Source organism: Cydia strobilella, chromosome 4, assembly GCF_947568885.1.
Source record: "Cydia strobilella chromosome 4, ilCydStro3.1, whole genome shotgun sequence".
Classification (NCBI taxonomy): Eukaryota; Metazoa; Arthropoda; class Insecta; order Lepidoptera; family Tortricidae; genus Cydia; species Cydia strobilella.
The window spans coordinates 14,912,473-14,929,716 of record NC_086044.1 but is presented as its reverse complement, the minus strand read 5'-3'; the positions used below and the strand labels follow the sequence as shown (position 1 = coordinate 14,929,716).

Genomic DNA, 17,244 nt, shown 5'->3' with positions numbered 1-17,244 from the left:
TACTGGTCAGGCTTTATAACTATTTACATTACGTAATGTATCATGATTGTAATAAATTATATGATTTATAATTTATATGCTTGAGCAAAATCATATTTATAGTCGGGGAGCGCAAGAGACTCTTGGCAAGAGGGGATTCTTGTAGTTATTCGAACGCGTCAGATTATGACATGAGTGATATCTTGCTACCCCGTGGAGTATACCTTTACTAATTTTAGCCGTCTATGTTGAGCAGTTGGTTGGTGGGGGGTTCAACAAATCGTCAAGCAGATTGTGGAGTTGGTCATTTTAGTCCAAATTAATGCTATAATTGTGCTATTACTAAATCTTACAATTATTTGTACGCATTTCGGTTTTAATGTGGAAATCGGGCGTCGAAATTGTGGTCGTCAGATTAAGGAAATGCGTACAAATAAGTGTCATATTCAGTTATAGAACAATTATAGCATTAACTTGGACCAAAACGACCAAATCCACAATCTACTCACCGATTTTTTTAACCCTCCAACAACCCCTCCGAAATTAAAAAAAATTTGTAGACGCTTTCCTGCTCGCTGGAAAAGAAAACTTTATATAACCTTTTTTTCTTCTTATCATCTAATCTTTCGATTACAATAGGTCTCTACGACGCTCGAGTAACTACACATTTAGCATCGCCAGCTCCCCAGCTATTATGTTTGGACCCGTTCAGTCGCCTCAACTAGATTACAGTGGAATTACACCTGTCCAACTTTGTCCAATGTGTGTCTCAGTGTCTCACTCTCTCATCAAGCAAAATGTGAGACGCAACGCAATACACATTGGACAAACAATTGGAGAGGTGGAATACCATCCTTACCTACAGTCAGCAGCAGAAGTTGCTAAGCGGGCGAGGTGCTCAAAATGATCTTGACGCGACTTTATAATAAAAGCGTGTCTAGGTAATTTTGAACACCTCGCCCGCTTAGCAACTTCTGCTGCTGACTGTATACAGTGTATACGTAAGTACGTACCTAATAAAGTAATATCTGGGAGACCGAGCTTTGCTCGGAAAATATATAAAAACTCAGAAATACACGTTTTCCCAGAGATAAGACCTAGCTAGATCTACTTTTCGCCCATATATATATATTATCAAGAATTGCTTGTTTAAAGGTATTAGATTAGATAAAATAAATGTTTAGTTGTCGTCTAATATAAGTAGGTATGTTTAGTGCAATAAAGAACACTTGACCTGTTCAATATTTTACTAATCCATCCCTTGTTACGCTCTCATCACGAAGATTATCTACATTATATACTTTTTTAAGCACTAAATTACATGAAGGTAGTTTGCGCGGCTGCGTCTTTAAACAGTTCTTCTTTCAGCCGAATACTCTCCTCAGCACAACAGATGAAGGCTTCAAAGAACTCGTAAAACGTTATTTGGACATCCAAATTCAATACGTGATTGTTCCCAAAAACATTAGGAAATATTCTAGCAAATATTTTTATAATCATTTTGCAGGACAGGTTGCCAAAGTTGAAAAGCTCTAGATGTGTGTCGCCATTTGAGTCTTCATCCGGACATTTTTTTATATTATCTTCTGCAAACAAAATTTAAGTTTATTGGGAGTTAAGTGGTCGAGACGGGATCGGTCGATTTGATCATAAATGGAATTGGCGTCAAAATCATAATCATTTATTCATTTCTTGAATGCGGTACAATAAAGATGTAATAAAACAATTTTTGATCAGCACATCCTGCCTGAATAGGCATAGAAATAATAAGTATTACCTATAACTATGACTAGATTCTTATGACCATCATGCAGCATGCAAAAATAATAAAGTTCCGACCTTATACTACATCAATAACCTTATACTGCGTCAATCTTCATAATCACCAATTTTAGATTTATAGTGATAGGACTTTTGTCCGCGACTTCGTCTGCGTGGAGCAGGAGTTAGTAATTTGGATAGCTTATTTTTTATCCAATCTGCTTTTTATCGATTTCCCATACAAATTCCCGCCCCCCCTTTCACCCCCTTAAAGGATGATTTCTGGGATAAAATTTGCCTATGTCCTTCCCCGGGACACAAACTATTTCTGTACCAAACTAAATCGGTTCAGCGGTTTAAGCGTGAAGAGGTAACAGACCGACACACTTTCGCATTTATAATATTAGTATGGATATTGATTTGAGCCCTCAAAGTTAAAAAATGCCCCCAAACGAAAATACACAAATCACACATGTCACAAATTGGTATTCTTGCGTCCGCATCTCCATTTTATCGGTAATATACCGCATAATTGGCGCTCGAAATCGGCGAACCGAATTGGCGTTTTCGTCCGCACGGCCTGATTTCAACGGTCAATTTAATCAGATTGGCGAACAATTGTCCCGTCTGGACTGGGATTTAATGTGCTTCTTTCTGTATTCCCCAAAGCTTAGTTAAGCAGAACTAAACGTTGACAGAGCTATATTCGTTTAGATAAAATGACTTACCAAGGCTGAATATCATATCATCTTCAAAAACGTAGCCGTTGCGTCCAACCGGAAGGCATTCATCGGGCGCTTCGACCATAGGCGGCTGTGGGTGCTCCACGTCATGGTGAGGGCGCAGCGCCGCGCACAGAAACGTGCGGACAGTGTGGGGCTCGCCCAGGCTGCGATACAGTGCGTACAGGGCTTTCAGGGGCATGTATACGCCGGAGCCGTTCACAAGGTGACCTGTAAGACAAAAAAAAATATCTTAATTATCATACATCTACTTTACTGTCCCACTAACATGTCAAGCTGATGCCTCGTCACCGTCAGACTACTCTAAGGGGTATTGAATTATCGCCATGTTATTTTCCATAAGTACTTACTTGTAAATTTGTACATATATTATAGTTATTTACAAATAACGAATACAAGTTTCATCTCAAACTAATCCGCTCTTGGGGCCGGCTTTGTTGTAAAATACATTACATACCTTTATGGCAAACTGAACCTGGCAAAACATCTTTGTCCATGAATGTTCTAAACGCACTGGCTAAAATCGTATCTGGTTTTGGTCCCGGAAATGTTGTCTTCGCATACAACTTGCTCGCAACAGTAATGAGGCTATGCTGAAATTGCCAAAAGTGTATTTTTTCGAAAGGGTTGTGAGGAGATCGAGCGATCCATTCAGGGTTATTGAAAAATATATTATCTATTTGGACTAGTGTTAAACCTTTTTCATGAATCCTGCAATCAGAATACAGCTGCCAAAGATACAAGCGGATAAGATTAGGAGTGAAACTAATCTCTTCTGTATTACATATTTTTGCATATTTAAAGTAGATTTTCCTTAATTCAGTTTCATAACATCGTAAAGCCTTGCGAAGAGATGTTTCCTCAAAAGTTATCAAATCATCGATATTCAAGTTTGCTTCTTCTGTCGTTTCATCTTTGCGTTTGACAAATGTATTGCCATTTAATTCAAGATAATATTTGTTGTTCTCTATGAAGCTAGTGATCATATCCGCTCTTATCTCGGCTTCTCTATCAATATTCTTTAGAGCCTGATGGACGTGATAAATCAGACCTACGCTGGAGTCACTTATGTTAAATTCAATTGTTTTCTGGACTTGAGGTAGTTTAGGATGAATACTTCGAAGTGTTTGGGCGCAGCAGTGCTGTTCGCATTCATTATCTGACTTATGGGGCCCGAGGTTATCATCAATAAACAACGCTTTATGTCGAAAGATCTGACCATTATTAGTGACTAATTTACCAGTTCCATGCTTTAAGTTATCTTTAAACTCGCCTTTGTAATGCGAACCCAAACCATAGCCGAAGTTCAGGACCCCGTAGCCATGGCGTTTGCCCTTGTGCCATTCGCCACGATATATATTAATCGACGGCATCGACATCGAGTTGTTACAGTACATATTCCAGATATAAATACCGAAACCACTCATGACGTCGTTTCTCCAATCGCCGCTATAGAACTGTAAAATAGTATTCAATATAATTAGGTATGTTATATAGGTACAGTCGACCAATTTGATCCCTAGGCCACTATAGAACCATTTATCTTCTAAGACAGTGCTGTAATGTAAATAGTCGTTATAGCGACAAAGTTCTAAATAGTGGCCTAGGAATCAAATTGGTTGACTGCAGTACTTAGGTACCTAGTGAATATTAGCGATACATGTTGTATCGAATTAGATCTGATAGGTATGTTGATAAATGGTAGTATCGTTACGTACAGAAATAAGTCAAGGTACCTACCTCGAAATCAATAATATAGTATTACTATATGACATGTACCTACTCTGCACCCTGCGGGTAACTTACATCATGGTTAGGCCATATCATCAAACCCTTCCCCTCTCTCGTGTAAGCGTCCCAATCTCCTTTATAGCCACTATCATGGCAGTATTCGCGTGATCCAACTCCATGTCTTACATTCTGGTTGGATAAACACTTTTTTTTAAATAGACGCTATTAACCATAAACATTAACTTAATAATAATGTCAAATCTGTCTGATTTGACTATGTTACGGTTATAATATGACCTTGACAATCGTCATTCATTATGCATACCCACACCGATGCATGACACGGCTTTCATTGCATTTCACAAGCACCAATCAGCTTGAGCGATCGCCAAGGTAGTGTCAAAACCGCAACAAATTGTTAAATCAAAATTGGCCACTTACAGTTGTGTGCAATATAATATAGCAGTCAATAGGAAAATGAAAATTAGGAGAAAACTATAACTTTAGATCAGTTATTTTGGATCTTTTTAGGGTTCCGTACCCAAAGGGTAAAAACGGGACCCTAAAAAGATCCAAAATAACCATAAACATTAACTTAATAATAATGTCAAATCTGTCTGATTTGACTATGTTACGGTTATAATATGACCTTGACAATCGTCATTCATTATGCATACCCACACCGATGCATGACACGGCTTTCATTGCATTTCACAAGCACCAATCAGCTTGAGCGATCGCCAAGGTAGTGTCAAAACCGCAACAAATTGTTAAATCAAAATCGGCCACTTACAGTTGTGTGCAATATAATATAGCAGTCAATAGGAAAATGAAAATTAGGAGAAAACTATAACTTTAGATCAGTTATTTTGGATCTTTTTAGGGTTCCGTACCCAAAGGGTAAAAAGGGTATTACTAAGACTCCGCTGTCCGTCTGTCCGTCTGTCCGTCTGTCCGTCTGTCTCTCTCTCACCTCTCTGTCACCAGGCTGTATCTCATGAACCGTGATAGCTAGACAGTTGAAATTTTCACAGATGATGTATTTCTGTTGCCGCTATGACAACAAATACTAAAAACAGAATAATATAAATATTTAAATGGAGCTCCCATACAACAAACGTGATTTTTTTGCTGTTTTTTTCGTAATGGTACGGAACCCTTCGTGCGCGAGTCCGACTCGCACTTGGCCGGTTTTTTATAATTCTTCTGCATTACTTGACATTGTTTCAAAATTAATTGTAACCTTTTCTTAAATAATATACCTAGGTAGGAAGTAAAAAAAAACATGAAAATCGGCTTTTTTACTACCTCGCGGAAATACTTATAAAGACGTACAAACGTACGACCTACGAAAAAAATACAATTGTGTACTAAAATTGTAATTTAGTATCTTGCCTATTATTTCCAATCTAAGCTTTCCATCTAAACCCATGTCACCCAGAAAAAAAAACTTTTCTATAAGACGATTGACGCTTGGTGCCGAGGTGCCAGCCGCCGACGTGGACCCCTACGTGCGCGAGTTCACGACGTTCACGTACAATCCGCGCCCGTTACGCAGGTAACACGCGAAATCACCCTCGTACCACGTATCGTTCTTCACAAGACCGGTAAATGTACAAAAGACGCATATTTCTGTAGACACTTACATGATCCCACTGGCCGTCGTACGAGTTAGTGCAGTGGCCCGGGTAGTGTAAGGCGCCGACGCCGTGCTTGGTGCCGAGGTGCCAGCCGCCGACGTAGGACCCCTGCGTGCGGGAGTCCACATACAATCCGCGCCCGTGACGCAGGTTACACGCGAACTCGCCCTCGTACCACGTGTCGTTCTTCCATTGGAACATCCCTTTGCCGACCATTTCGTTGTCTTTGAATTGCCCCTTAAAACAATGGAGTGATTGATTGAACTAGGTATATATATATACTTAGTATAAAAATTGAAATACAATTTACAGTGAAGATTACGAGGGAGTCCGCCGCACATTCTGGCGTGCAAACTTGCATTTCGGGTTCATATGGAAAAGTTACAGTATGTATTCTAAGCAAACTGTAAACTATTGAATGAACTATTTATAGATTTTCTATTTTATTATGCGAATCATTTCGTAGCGCTACGCCTACGCCGCCGTAGCGCGCTACGTAGCAGAACGCTTTTACGATAACTCAGTTTCATAACACATACAGTATCATATTCAGTAGTTTTGTTTTTGGGAAATTGTGCTGTCTAAAAAAATAACAAAACTTACTCAGTGTCGTACAAAATAAAATAAAGTTAACTTTTAGAGCTGGCGGCTTCCTCGCACAACGTATCAGCATTGAGTCATTCTATGTAAGCAATGCACAATGTATGGGAAAATTAAACAAATTAATAAAGTTTTCAAACCTGTGTGACATGATACATCTAGGTGTCTTGTTTAAAATTCACCACTCCCCCCCCTCCAACTGACGCGCGACCCCCCCCCCCCCCCCATCTTGAAATGTGTCCCCGTTGATGATTTTTGGACATTCTCACGAAAACTATAATAGATATCAAAAAAGTGTCAAGGGCATAATTAATCCTCATTAAATTTCGAACAAAAAAGGTTTCATGTGTTTTTTTACAAGTTGGACGGTATTCAAGCTATAAGTACTTGTATAACCTTAAAATAACAAAGTAATCATACTCGTTTGACAACGTGCATTATATTTTCAAAACCGCTAGACCGATTTTAATGAAATATCAATATATAATTAAGAAAATCACCGCAGTGACGCCAGGTATCAAAAAAAAAACACATTAAAATCGGTTCATCTGTTTCGGCACTACGAGGTCACAGGTCACACAAATACTAAAGACATAATTCAGGGAAATTTTTAAGGAAACCGTTCAAGATACAGAAAAAGTGTGTAGGAACGAAGTGATCCCTAATAAATTTGCTATCAATCTCTTATACACAGACACACTATAGTGCTGCTTATAATTTTTGTGCAATCCGTCACCAAAAATGCAATTTTTTTAGAATTTAACGTTTTTTTTTTCTTTTTTAAGATAACTTTTCTCAATAAAAACTCACGATATCGCCAAGTTTTGTTTACTTTTAGTAAACAGTTAATCTTTAAAATGAAGTATAATATTATAAAACTCCTTTATTTGACGAAGCTATGCCATTTTGAAAATACATCGCCTTCAAACATTTTCAGTCAGCGAATATCGTTATACTTGTCTGTATATGAAACGAATCCGGGGGAGAGTGGTGAATTTTAAACAGTACGCCTAGATGTATCATGTCCCACAGGTTTGAAAACTTTATTAATTTGTTTGTCTGAAAACATATAATGACTCAATTACATCCTTGGTACAATGCCTCAAAAGCCTATTTTATATTTAAGGTGGTTCGACTAGGTTACCCAAAGCTTAAACCCCGCTAGATGGCGTCACTTTCGCAAATTTTCAGGTTTTATTTTTTGTGGAATAGTGTTGGTATCTGTATACTTAAAAGTATGTTTAGCGCACTCATTACATAAATATTGAACTATTATAATAAACATTAAATACTTCATTAGTGCAAAAAACACTTTTAAAGTCGACAGAGTGTTTCTGTCATGCTATTTCCTACTATTACTCACACATGCAAACAGTGTTTCCGTGATGCTTGTAGTAGACAATTTCATGCAGTGTAAGTATGCTGCAATGGCGTTGCGGTATGTTCGTGGAAATACGTGCAAGAGGATTCGGGTTCGAGACTGGTACGACAGGGGTACTTTTTTTTGTCCTTTTTGTGTTATCTTATGTTTCTTATACCTTTTATTCTTCGAATTCTTGTCCGATTCCGATATAACCGAAATATATTTCAGTGATATCGGAAACGGCTCTAACGATTTCGATGAAATTTGCTGTAGGGTTCGATCTAGCTAGGTCTTATCTCTGGGAAAACGAGCATTTTTGAGTTTTTACTTATGTTTTCTTTTTCTCCCAGATATTCAGTATTATTAATAAATTAGTTTATAACGTTTTATAAAAATATGTGACGTTTTGAACTAAAAGGTACCACATTGTCGGTTGTCGATTAGGTTGATTTCATTTTGAAGCTTTATGGAAATATGATAACAATAAGTAGGTACCCGTTTGGTTGAAAACGCCACATATATTGAAAACCTGACTTTCACAAATCTCACCTTTTTGGGTTCTTCCAACTCAGAAAGGATGGAGAATACTGACGATTCTTAGTAGCACTAGCCCAAGGAAGTCCAGGTTTGTAAGTGTTAGGTATCAGTTTTTTTTAAAGGGCTAAATATAGTTCTACAAGTAAAACAATCCCTTACTGCCTAGCCTCTTTAGTATTTTTCAAACTGGAAGGGTACGATGATAGATTTCATCTCCATACAATTTATAACCTAATAATGGCAAATGTTGCAAAATTATATTGAATTGAGATCTATCATCGTACCCTTGCAGTTTGAAATAGTTATTTACGATACAAGTGCGGAAAAGAGAAAATTCGAAACGAGTGGCGACAGATTAAAACACGACCGCAGAGAGTGTTTTAAATCGACACGAGTTGCGAATTACCTATTCGCACGTGTATCGTACAACGTTTTACAGTACATATGGCCCTTTAAACTTTCGACATATGCATGAAAAGTGCTCTTTACGCACTAGGGCGAGAAAGTTGCACCATAGGTACTGTAAAATACTTTTTAGTACATATGGTGCTACATATACGTTACCGCCCTAGTGCGGTAATTAGTACAATACGTGCATATGTCGAAAATGTAAAGGGCCATAATTATGTACTGTAAAACGTTGTACAATACACGTGCGAAAAGGTAATTCGCAACTCGTGTCGATTAAAACACTTCCTTCGGTCGTGTTTCAATTTATCGCCACTCGTTGCCAATTTCCTACTTTTCGCACTTGTATCGTAATGTACTAATAATAAAGTAGTAATTGTAAAATAAAATTAAAACTTTTTTTATATATTTTTTTTGGATTCAAGTAGGTACAGTGAGTAACAACATTGCATGGCCTTCTAATTATAACTATTATAGAAAACGGGATATTTATCATGTTTTTTTATATTATTTATTTCTCGATATTTTAACCGGTCTTGCAAGACTAGTCGTTGTGGAGATCCCTATGGAGGCCTATGTCCAGCAGTGGATGTCTTGTTGGTGTAGATGGATTCACACAACAAATGAAATAACATTTTTTCATATTTGTTATCCGTAGTTGTCCCTGTACCTGAAAGAAAAATAATATCATGATAGCACAAAATCTCTAATGTTATAGGAAGAAAGATGATGCAACAATATGGATTCTAATAAAGTTATCATTTACTTACCTAGTAATAATTGTGTTTTTCATTCATAGACAAAATTCCATAATTGTCATCCCCAGGAAATGTTTTATTTTACTTTATTGCAGTGAGGATGTCCTGATTTTTTCTGGCTAATGAAGAAAAACATTTTATTTCCAAGAATGCCTCTTCATTTTGCACAATACCTAAAAAAAACCTAGAGTTAGTGACACATTGACTATTCGGCAACCAAAACAGTAATAATTACATTATATAGGTATTGTCCACTGCTTATATCTACCATTACGGAAGAATTAAGTGAGAATTATTTTCTAAAAAGATCGGCACGAGAAAATTACAATGTACAATGAAGGAATGAAACTGTACCTACCTTACGAAACTTCACCATCATGAATTCCGCTTCAATTGAGTCTGAATTTTTCTGGATTTTCGCGGACCAGAACACCGATGATTTTTGTAACTTGATTTAGACGTTGCTATCATTTTCAATTTATACAAACAAATTGACACAATAAACATGACCCTATGTGTCAGTGTCAACACTGTCAAATAAAAATGCACTAAACATGACGGCACTGCAAATCCTGCCAGGTTGGCCAGGCAACGTCGCCAACGTCATAGAGTGGCAACGCCGCACGCAACGTATTTGTACACGACATTTGTGACACACACATACGTAAAATTGATGAAAAAATTACGTTGATTTATGTATGATTTCTGTATGAAACAAAGTTTTTCTATTAATTTAGCGCAAACGAATATTCGAAAGTAGATAAATGAGCAAATATTTGTGTAGTAATAGTGTGTAGTGCCTTAATTAAAGCAGATTGAATTTTGTATGAAAATCGAACCACCTTAAGCTAGTTATTAATTTAGTTTACCATTTCTTAACTTACCAAGTACACTGTCCCATCATCCCACTGGAACCGCCCCTCTCCATGCATGCACTTCATGGAAATGTTTCCTTCGTACAGATTTCCGTTTTTGAAGCGTATGACAGCGCGCTCGTCCGGCCCTGACCACCACGGAACGAACGCCACTGGTTCTATCTGAAGCGTGTGTTCATCAATCGTAGTAGTAGTAGTAGTACGTAGTAGTAGTAGTAGTAGTAAACACTTTATTGCACAAAACAATTACATAACACAGAGAGAATACAGTAAATGTGTACAAAGGCGAATTTATCCCCTTAAGGCATCTCTCCCAGCTAACCTCACAACAACAATAGCTAAGCTAACAATCGTTCACGTATGTTGATTAAACAACATAATAATTTTTAAGAAAAAAAAACCAACTTCAATGGGGGATGCCGTTGAAAGGTTACTTATTGTTGATGGTGCACTCCAGACAATGAAATGAAAAAGACAGCATATTTTGCCTAACTAAAATGAGGTAAAACCAACCACGTTTCTAGTAGCATTTCGTTTCTGTAAGGGTCATAGTTCTAACCTAACCTAACCCAATGTTCTGATAGCATTTCGTTTCTGTAAGGGTCACAGTTCTAACCTAACCTAACCCACTTTTCTGATAGCAGTTCGGTTCTGTGAGGATCGCAGTTCAAAAAAAAGTCCAGGTCCAAGTTTGGGTCTGGGTCCATAACGAAGAGAATAAATCGCCAAACGTGAACTATGTGTCGTTGCATAGTTCCATTCTGATCATCATCAGCAGTTCCACTTCATCAAATGTCACTTTTTTATGTAAAAGCTGGATTTGTTGATGAAAATACAAAAATCACTATATGTATGCCTTTCTCATTTGAGGAGTTCCCTCGATTCCTCATGGATCCCATCATCAGAACTCGAGCTTGACAAAAATGTGTCTTGAAAACCTAACTTGCTTACCAATCATAACGAAGAGGACAAATCGCCAAACGTGAACTATGCGTCGTTAAAGAGTTCCATTCTGATATTTCTGATCATCATCAGCAGCTGCACTTCATCAAATGTCACTTTTTTAAATGGAAATGCTGGATTTGTTGATGAAAATACAAAAATCACTATATGTATGCCTTTCACATTTGAGGAGTTCCCTCGACTCCTCATGGATCCCATCATCAGAACTCGAGCTTGACAAAAATGTGTCTTGAAAACCTAACTTGCTTACCAATCATAATGAAGAGGACAAATCGCCAAACGTGAACTATGCGTCATTGAAGAGTTCCGTTCTGATCATCATCAGCAGTTCCACTTCATCAAATGTCACTTTTTTAAATGTAAATGCTTGATTTGTTGATGAAAATACTAAAATCACTATATGTATGCCTTTAACATTTGAGGAGTTCCCTCGATTCCTCATGGATCCCATCATCAGAACTGCGTTTTGACCAAAACGGGACCAATCTGTATGATGATACTTACAATCAGAAAAAGAATTTTCAAAATCTATCCAGAAATGACGGAGTTATGGAGTAACAAACATAAAAAAAAAAAAAAACAACCGAATTGATAACCTCCTCCTTTTGAAATCTTGAAGTCAGTTAAAAATAAGATTTTTGTCAAAACTCATCATTGTAACATTTATATAAAATTGTATTTGAATTTGGAGTTGATGCATAACCGTGTAAATAAACTTTTCTTTCGATAGTCATCTACTATTAATTGAGACGATTCTAATAAACCCAAAGAGGCTGCTCTAAGCAACTTACTCACACAATGACCAGTGTATTTACACTCGGTCAGCATCAATAGTACCGGATGAAACAACGCGTCAAAAGTATCTGTCATACTAAAATATATGTATACCTACTCTTCCAATAAGATATATATCTCTACAGTTTGCGTTCAAAAATACCTGTCACAGTATAATTGTTCTTCCAGCCATATCTCTATTTGTTAAGTTATTACACTACAGAATGGTAGAGAGATCTGCTACTTCAAATGCAGACGGTACAAACACAAACGGGTCGTTCACATATACATACCTAGAGTTAGACCAAGAAAAGTAACGATTTTGATAGCGTACGCAGTAAGCACTAAATGAGGTTGCGTTGGTTTATCATAGATCTAGTTCCTATACTTTGATACATTCGGTCTTTTGTAGATCATTTTGATGTCATCATTGAATACCAAATTTATCAGGAATGTCAGGAAATGGTTGTAACTTAGCTTCTATGATTTGACCCAAATTTATAGGAAGGTGCATACCTATTAATCTATTACTTAAGGTAACATTCGGATCTAGCGGTAGGCGACCTGGCAGTAGCGACCGGCTGCCGCGACCCATTATTATTATTATTATTTATTTATTTATTTATTTAATAAAATACAGAGTATTCTTACAATAATCATAGCCCCGCAAAACTCAATAAAGAGTTTGACTGTGGGGTTATCAGTCTCTAGTTACTTAACTTAATTTTTAACCGACTTCAAGATTTCAAAAGGAGGAGGTTATCAATTTGGTTGTTTTTTTTTAAATGTTTGTTTGTTACTCCATAACTCCGTCATTTCTAGACCGATTTTGAAAATTCTTTTTTTGATTGTAAGTATATACATACAGATTGGTCCCGTTTCTGTCGAAACGCAGTTCTGATGATGGGATCCATGAGGAATCGAGGGAACTCCTCAAATGTTAAAGGCATACATATAGTGGTTTTAGTATTTTCATCAACAAATCAAGCACTTGCATTTAAAAAAGTGACATTTGATGAAGTGGAACTGCTGATGATGATCAGAATTGAACTCTTCAATGACACATAGTTCACGTTTGGCGATTTGTTCTCTTCCTTATGGACCCAGACCCAAACTTGGACCCGGACTCGGACCTGGACCCGGGTCTGGACATGGACCCCAACTCGGATCCGGATCCGGACCGAACTCTGACCCAAACTTGGAACCGGACAGCCGGACACGGACCCGGACTCGGATCCGGACCCAGACCCGGACCCGGAAATGCTACTAGAAAAGTGGGTTAGGGTAGGTTAGACCTGTGACCCTTACAGAAACGAAATGCTATCAGAAAAGTAGGTTAGGACGTTAGGTTAGGTTAGAACTGCGACCCTTACAAAAACGAAATGCTACTAGAAAAGTGGGTAGTTAAACCTCCTTTTCTACATTATTAGGCAATATTATAATAATTAGGCAATTAGGCAAAACTAGGCAAAAGATGGATTAGGATAATTAGGCAAAAGATGCTGTCTTTTTCATTTCATTGTCTGGAATCTAAGAGTGCACCATCAACAATAAGTAAACTTTCAGCGGCATCCCCCATTGAAGTCGGTTTTTTTTTAATTATTCATTTCATTGTCTGGAATCTAAGAGTGCACCATCAACAATAAGTGAACTTTCAGCGGCATCCCCCATTGAAGTCGGTTTTTTTTTTCTTAAAAATTATATAGTAGTGCAATTACTACAAAATATTGAGGTAGTGTATTTTTAACATAGATTTAAATTCAGACTTCTTATTTTCCCATCTTATGGCTTCGGGCAAACTATTAAGCAAATATGGAATTCTTTTCCTAAGGGTTCTATCCCCGTAGTAGTTATTAATTCTAGGAACGCATAGTTTGCCTGAAGTCACAGCCTTTGTGATGTAAGTGTGATTAACTGGTGTTAATGCATCCTCTGACTTAAGCTCCTGCCGGCCATGGTTATTGATCGCAAGTAGCTATTTAAGTTTTAAACTGACAGGTAAGATATTGCAAATTTTGAATAGAAGTCTGTAGTTACCTTTACATTTGAGTTTAGTTTTATGGTTAACAAGTAATTTTAAAAATCTGATCTGCATATTTTCTAATTTATCGATATTGGTCTTAGTTGTGAGCCCATAGCTGTCAAGAGCATAGCTCAGTATTGAATCTACAAGTGACATGTATAAACATCTAAGTGTGCTAATAGGAACTTTGAATTTTAAGTGAAATTTTATTTTAATTAACATGATATGACCAGGAGAGGTGCTCGTCTACTTTGATTCCAGGGTAAGTAATACATTCTACTTGTTGTATAGGTTCACAGTTACAGTTATATTTGTTTAGGTAAAAGCAGTCTTGTCAGACTTGTCACTGCATGTGCGGCGCTACCAGAAGCTTTCGGATAGCAGCGACCGCACCCCGGGCAGCGACTAGTCTTACTAACCTAACAGGAGTCAGTGAAAACAGTTGTGCGTTCCGGTCGCGTATCAAAGATTAACTACGTCTGTCTATTTAAACAAACGAAAACGGGAACTCGTGAAGAGATTGCTAGAGGACTAAGATGATGATGAAATTTTGTAGCTCTTATTCTTTCAAACAACATTATCCTTGTAGGTTTTGAGTCGAGAATCGTAAATCGGTTTTTAGCAATTAACTCTACTAAAAACTCGTCATTGTAATCGGTAAACGTCGCCATTTCGAGCGGGCACGGGCAGCGCTAGCTGTTATACTGCTCCCGGAGCGGCTCGGCGGCGCTGCCGAGGTCGCGCGCAAGCCACGCCCCCAGCCGCACTTCGCGACCACGGTAGCGGCTGCAGGGTCGCGAGCGCGGCTGCTGTGATCCGAATGTTACATTTACCTATTAATTTACTAGCAACTAGCTAAATAAATTAAAAGCTCTATTAATAAATACCGTACCGGAACCAAACCCGACTTCGACCTGTTGATTTTAGATTTGGTCATTTTTGCTAGAAAGAAAGAGAATGATAGGTATGTAGTTAAAATACATTTATGACAATATACCTTACCTAGTATATAGATATATATATCTAAATATCTAGGTATATATACCTACCTACACTGTAACGAAGTACCTACCTTTTAATAATGCATCTACAGTACCTAAGACTACCGTAAACATATTACAATCGTGATTCGGATTTATCCGAATACACCTTAGAACAATTTGTTATCGATTTGATCTTGTTTTGATATGACATTGGCCATCGTCTTTAAGACTGGTGTGCATCTTACGGTGCCTAGCCAACGTGCAAATCGTTAACGCTCCGTGGCGTAGCGTAGTCATCTCTGTCTATACTCGTCCATACTAGTGCGATGCAGGCAGTTGGTTTTCGACATTAATGTATGTACTTGTATATGTACCTACTTTTTTGATTTAAATGTAAGTTTGATACCTATTGGTAATTATTTTTAATACCAAGCAACAAGTAGGTATAGGTACACGAATCGCCTGATGGCAAGCCGTTTCGTTGTCCGTTATCGGACGTGAGGTGTTTCATACTTTTCATCACACTCGCTCAGTACTTAAATGTGTGTTTCATTTTTGTATCGCAAGTGTGATGAAAAAACATTGTGTGTAACTCGGGGCGTAATAATATTGCAAACTTGAGTACCCCAATACATTAAGTCAAGAGGACCGTGGGTCTTGGAAAACCTCGACAGGGAGTTCACTGCGCTGCGGGTGAGATTTTTTGATCAACCGATGATTACAATGGGTAATATCATAATTATGAACAATTATAGGCACCTCACCTACCTCAACTAATTACGAGGACTTGACTCTATTCTTAACTAACATAATAAATAATTATTATAAACTAAAGCATCTAAAGCAGGGGTCGGCAACAGGCGGCCCGCGGGCCGCATGAGGCCCGAGAACCTCTCACTTGCGGCCCGCGAGCCTCCTTGACTATTTTGTATTGTGTATTTTGTATATAAAGTCATAAATATTAACAAAGTGCGGCCCGCGTCAATTTCGTTAACTACTATGTGGCCCTTGGCTGCTAAAAGGTTGCCGACCCCTGATCTAAAGCATTATTGCTTACAAGGTGGTTGTTCTTTTCCTTTCTTTTTAGCAGAGAAAACAGTGACTTCACTAATCGTCTTTTCTATTTCCGAGTTAGGTTTTTCCTGCTCAATAACCTCCCAAGACACCACAATGTGTTTAAGCATCGACTCAAAGAGTAAAGTTACTAGTTCCTTTTGTACGGAGCCCTTTGGACGAACGGTTGTGGCGAGATTGCCGTGGTCGCTGCCGAAATGTAAGCTGGAGTGTCCACGGATGGTCAATAGGGATTCTCGGTCTGGAGAGGTTCTAGCGGTAGTTATGAGGGAGCTGTCCCGCCGCGTGGTAGTCCGTTGAGAATCCACGTAAAACATCCTATTACTAAATATTAACTATAGAAAACGAATAATCATAACAATGAAAGCTAATATAATATTTGCGAACGTATGACAAGATGTCAATTTGATGTGACGTACAAGTGACGTAATTCGTGATCTTTGATGACGTGGACATCGTATTCTCAGGTTGTATTCAAGGGCCTGACACTGTTTGATAGAGAAAGATAGTCTTATTGCGATTCCTATAAGAGGAAAGAGAAAATAGTGCCATGCCTTGTCCTTATCACCGACCGGGTTTTTTTTCATGGTCGGGTTATGGCAGCATAGGTAGGAGGCGATGGCGAAATACCAAAATTTATAAGAGTGAAAGAGAAATAGGATTATGCTGCCGTACATTAACCTGTCAATACATAAATATGTCTTTCTCTTACCCCTGGTCGCTCGGTTTTATGTCTGTATTAGACCAAAGTGCACGCACTACGATTTTTTGTCGTGCGATAATTTTGTCGCAGAAATGCAACGTATGTTACACAGCTAAACCTTCCACAAGAATCACTCTATTGATTGGTGAAAACCGCATGAAAATCCGTTCAGTAGTTATTCAGTTTATCGCGAACATACATACACACAGACAGACGCGGCGGGACTTTGTTTTTTATAAGGTGCATGCAATGATGGTACCATTTCTTCACTACTACCACTTGGTAGTAAGGTACAAGGGTGAATCAACTTTTTTTGTTATGCGGTCCCG

The 17,244-nt window shown here is 38.0% G+C and overlaps 1 protein-coding gene across 1 annotated transcript; it reads right to left on the bottom strand.

Annotated features, from left to right (window-relative positions):
• Nucleotides 1-1,296: 1,296 nt before the first annotated feature.
• LOC134740919 (uncharacterized) lies at nt 1,297-16,561 on the bottom strand. Its single transcript, XM_063673576.1, has 8 exons — nt 16,196-16,561; nt 15,048-15,097; nt 10,405-10,557; nt 5,861-6,091; nt 4,290-4,403; nt 2,941-3,076; nt 2,469-2,693; nt 1,297-1,565 (listed from the first exon to the last, which is right to left on the bottom strand). The coding sequence occupies exons 1-8, from the start codon at nt 16,527-16,529 to the stop codon at nt 1,297-1,299; spliced, it is 1,512 nt and encodes a 503-aa protein (XP_063529646.1). The 5' UTR covers nt 16,530-16,561.
• Between the last annotated feature and the right edge of the window lie 683 nt (nt 16,562-17,244).

Bases quoted from the DNA above. Each gene is read 5' to 3' on its own strand.
- LOC134740919 (XM_063673576.1), bottom strand. From the start codon at position 16,529: ATGTTTTACGTGGATTCTCAACGGACTACCACGCGGCGGGACAGCTCC. The intron at 15,098-16,195 runs GTAAGCAATAAT...CTTTCTTTCTAG, and splicing joins AGGAAAAGAACAACCACCTT to CAAAAATGACCAAATCTAAA. The intron at 6,092-10,404 runs GTAAGTTAAGAA...CATTGTTTTAAG, and splicing joins ATGATGGGACAGTGTACTTG to GGGCAATTCAAAGACAACGA.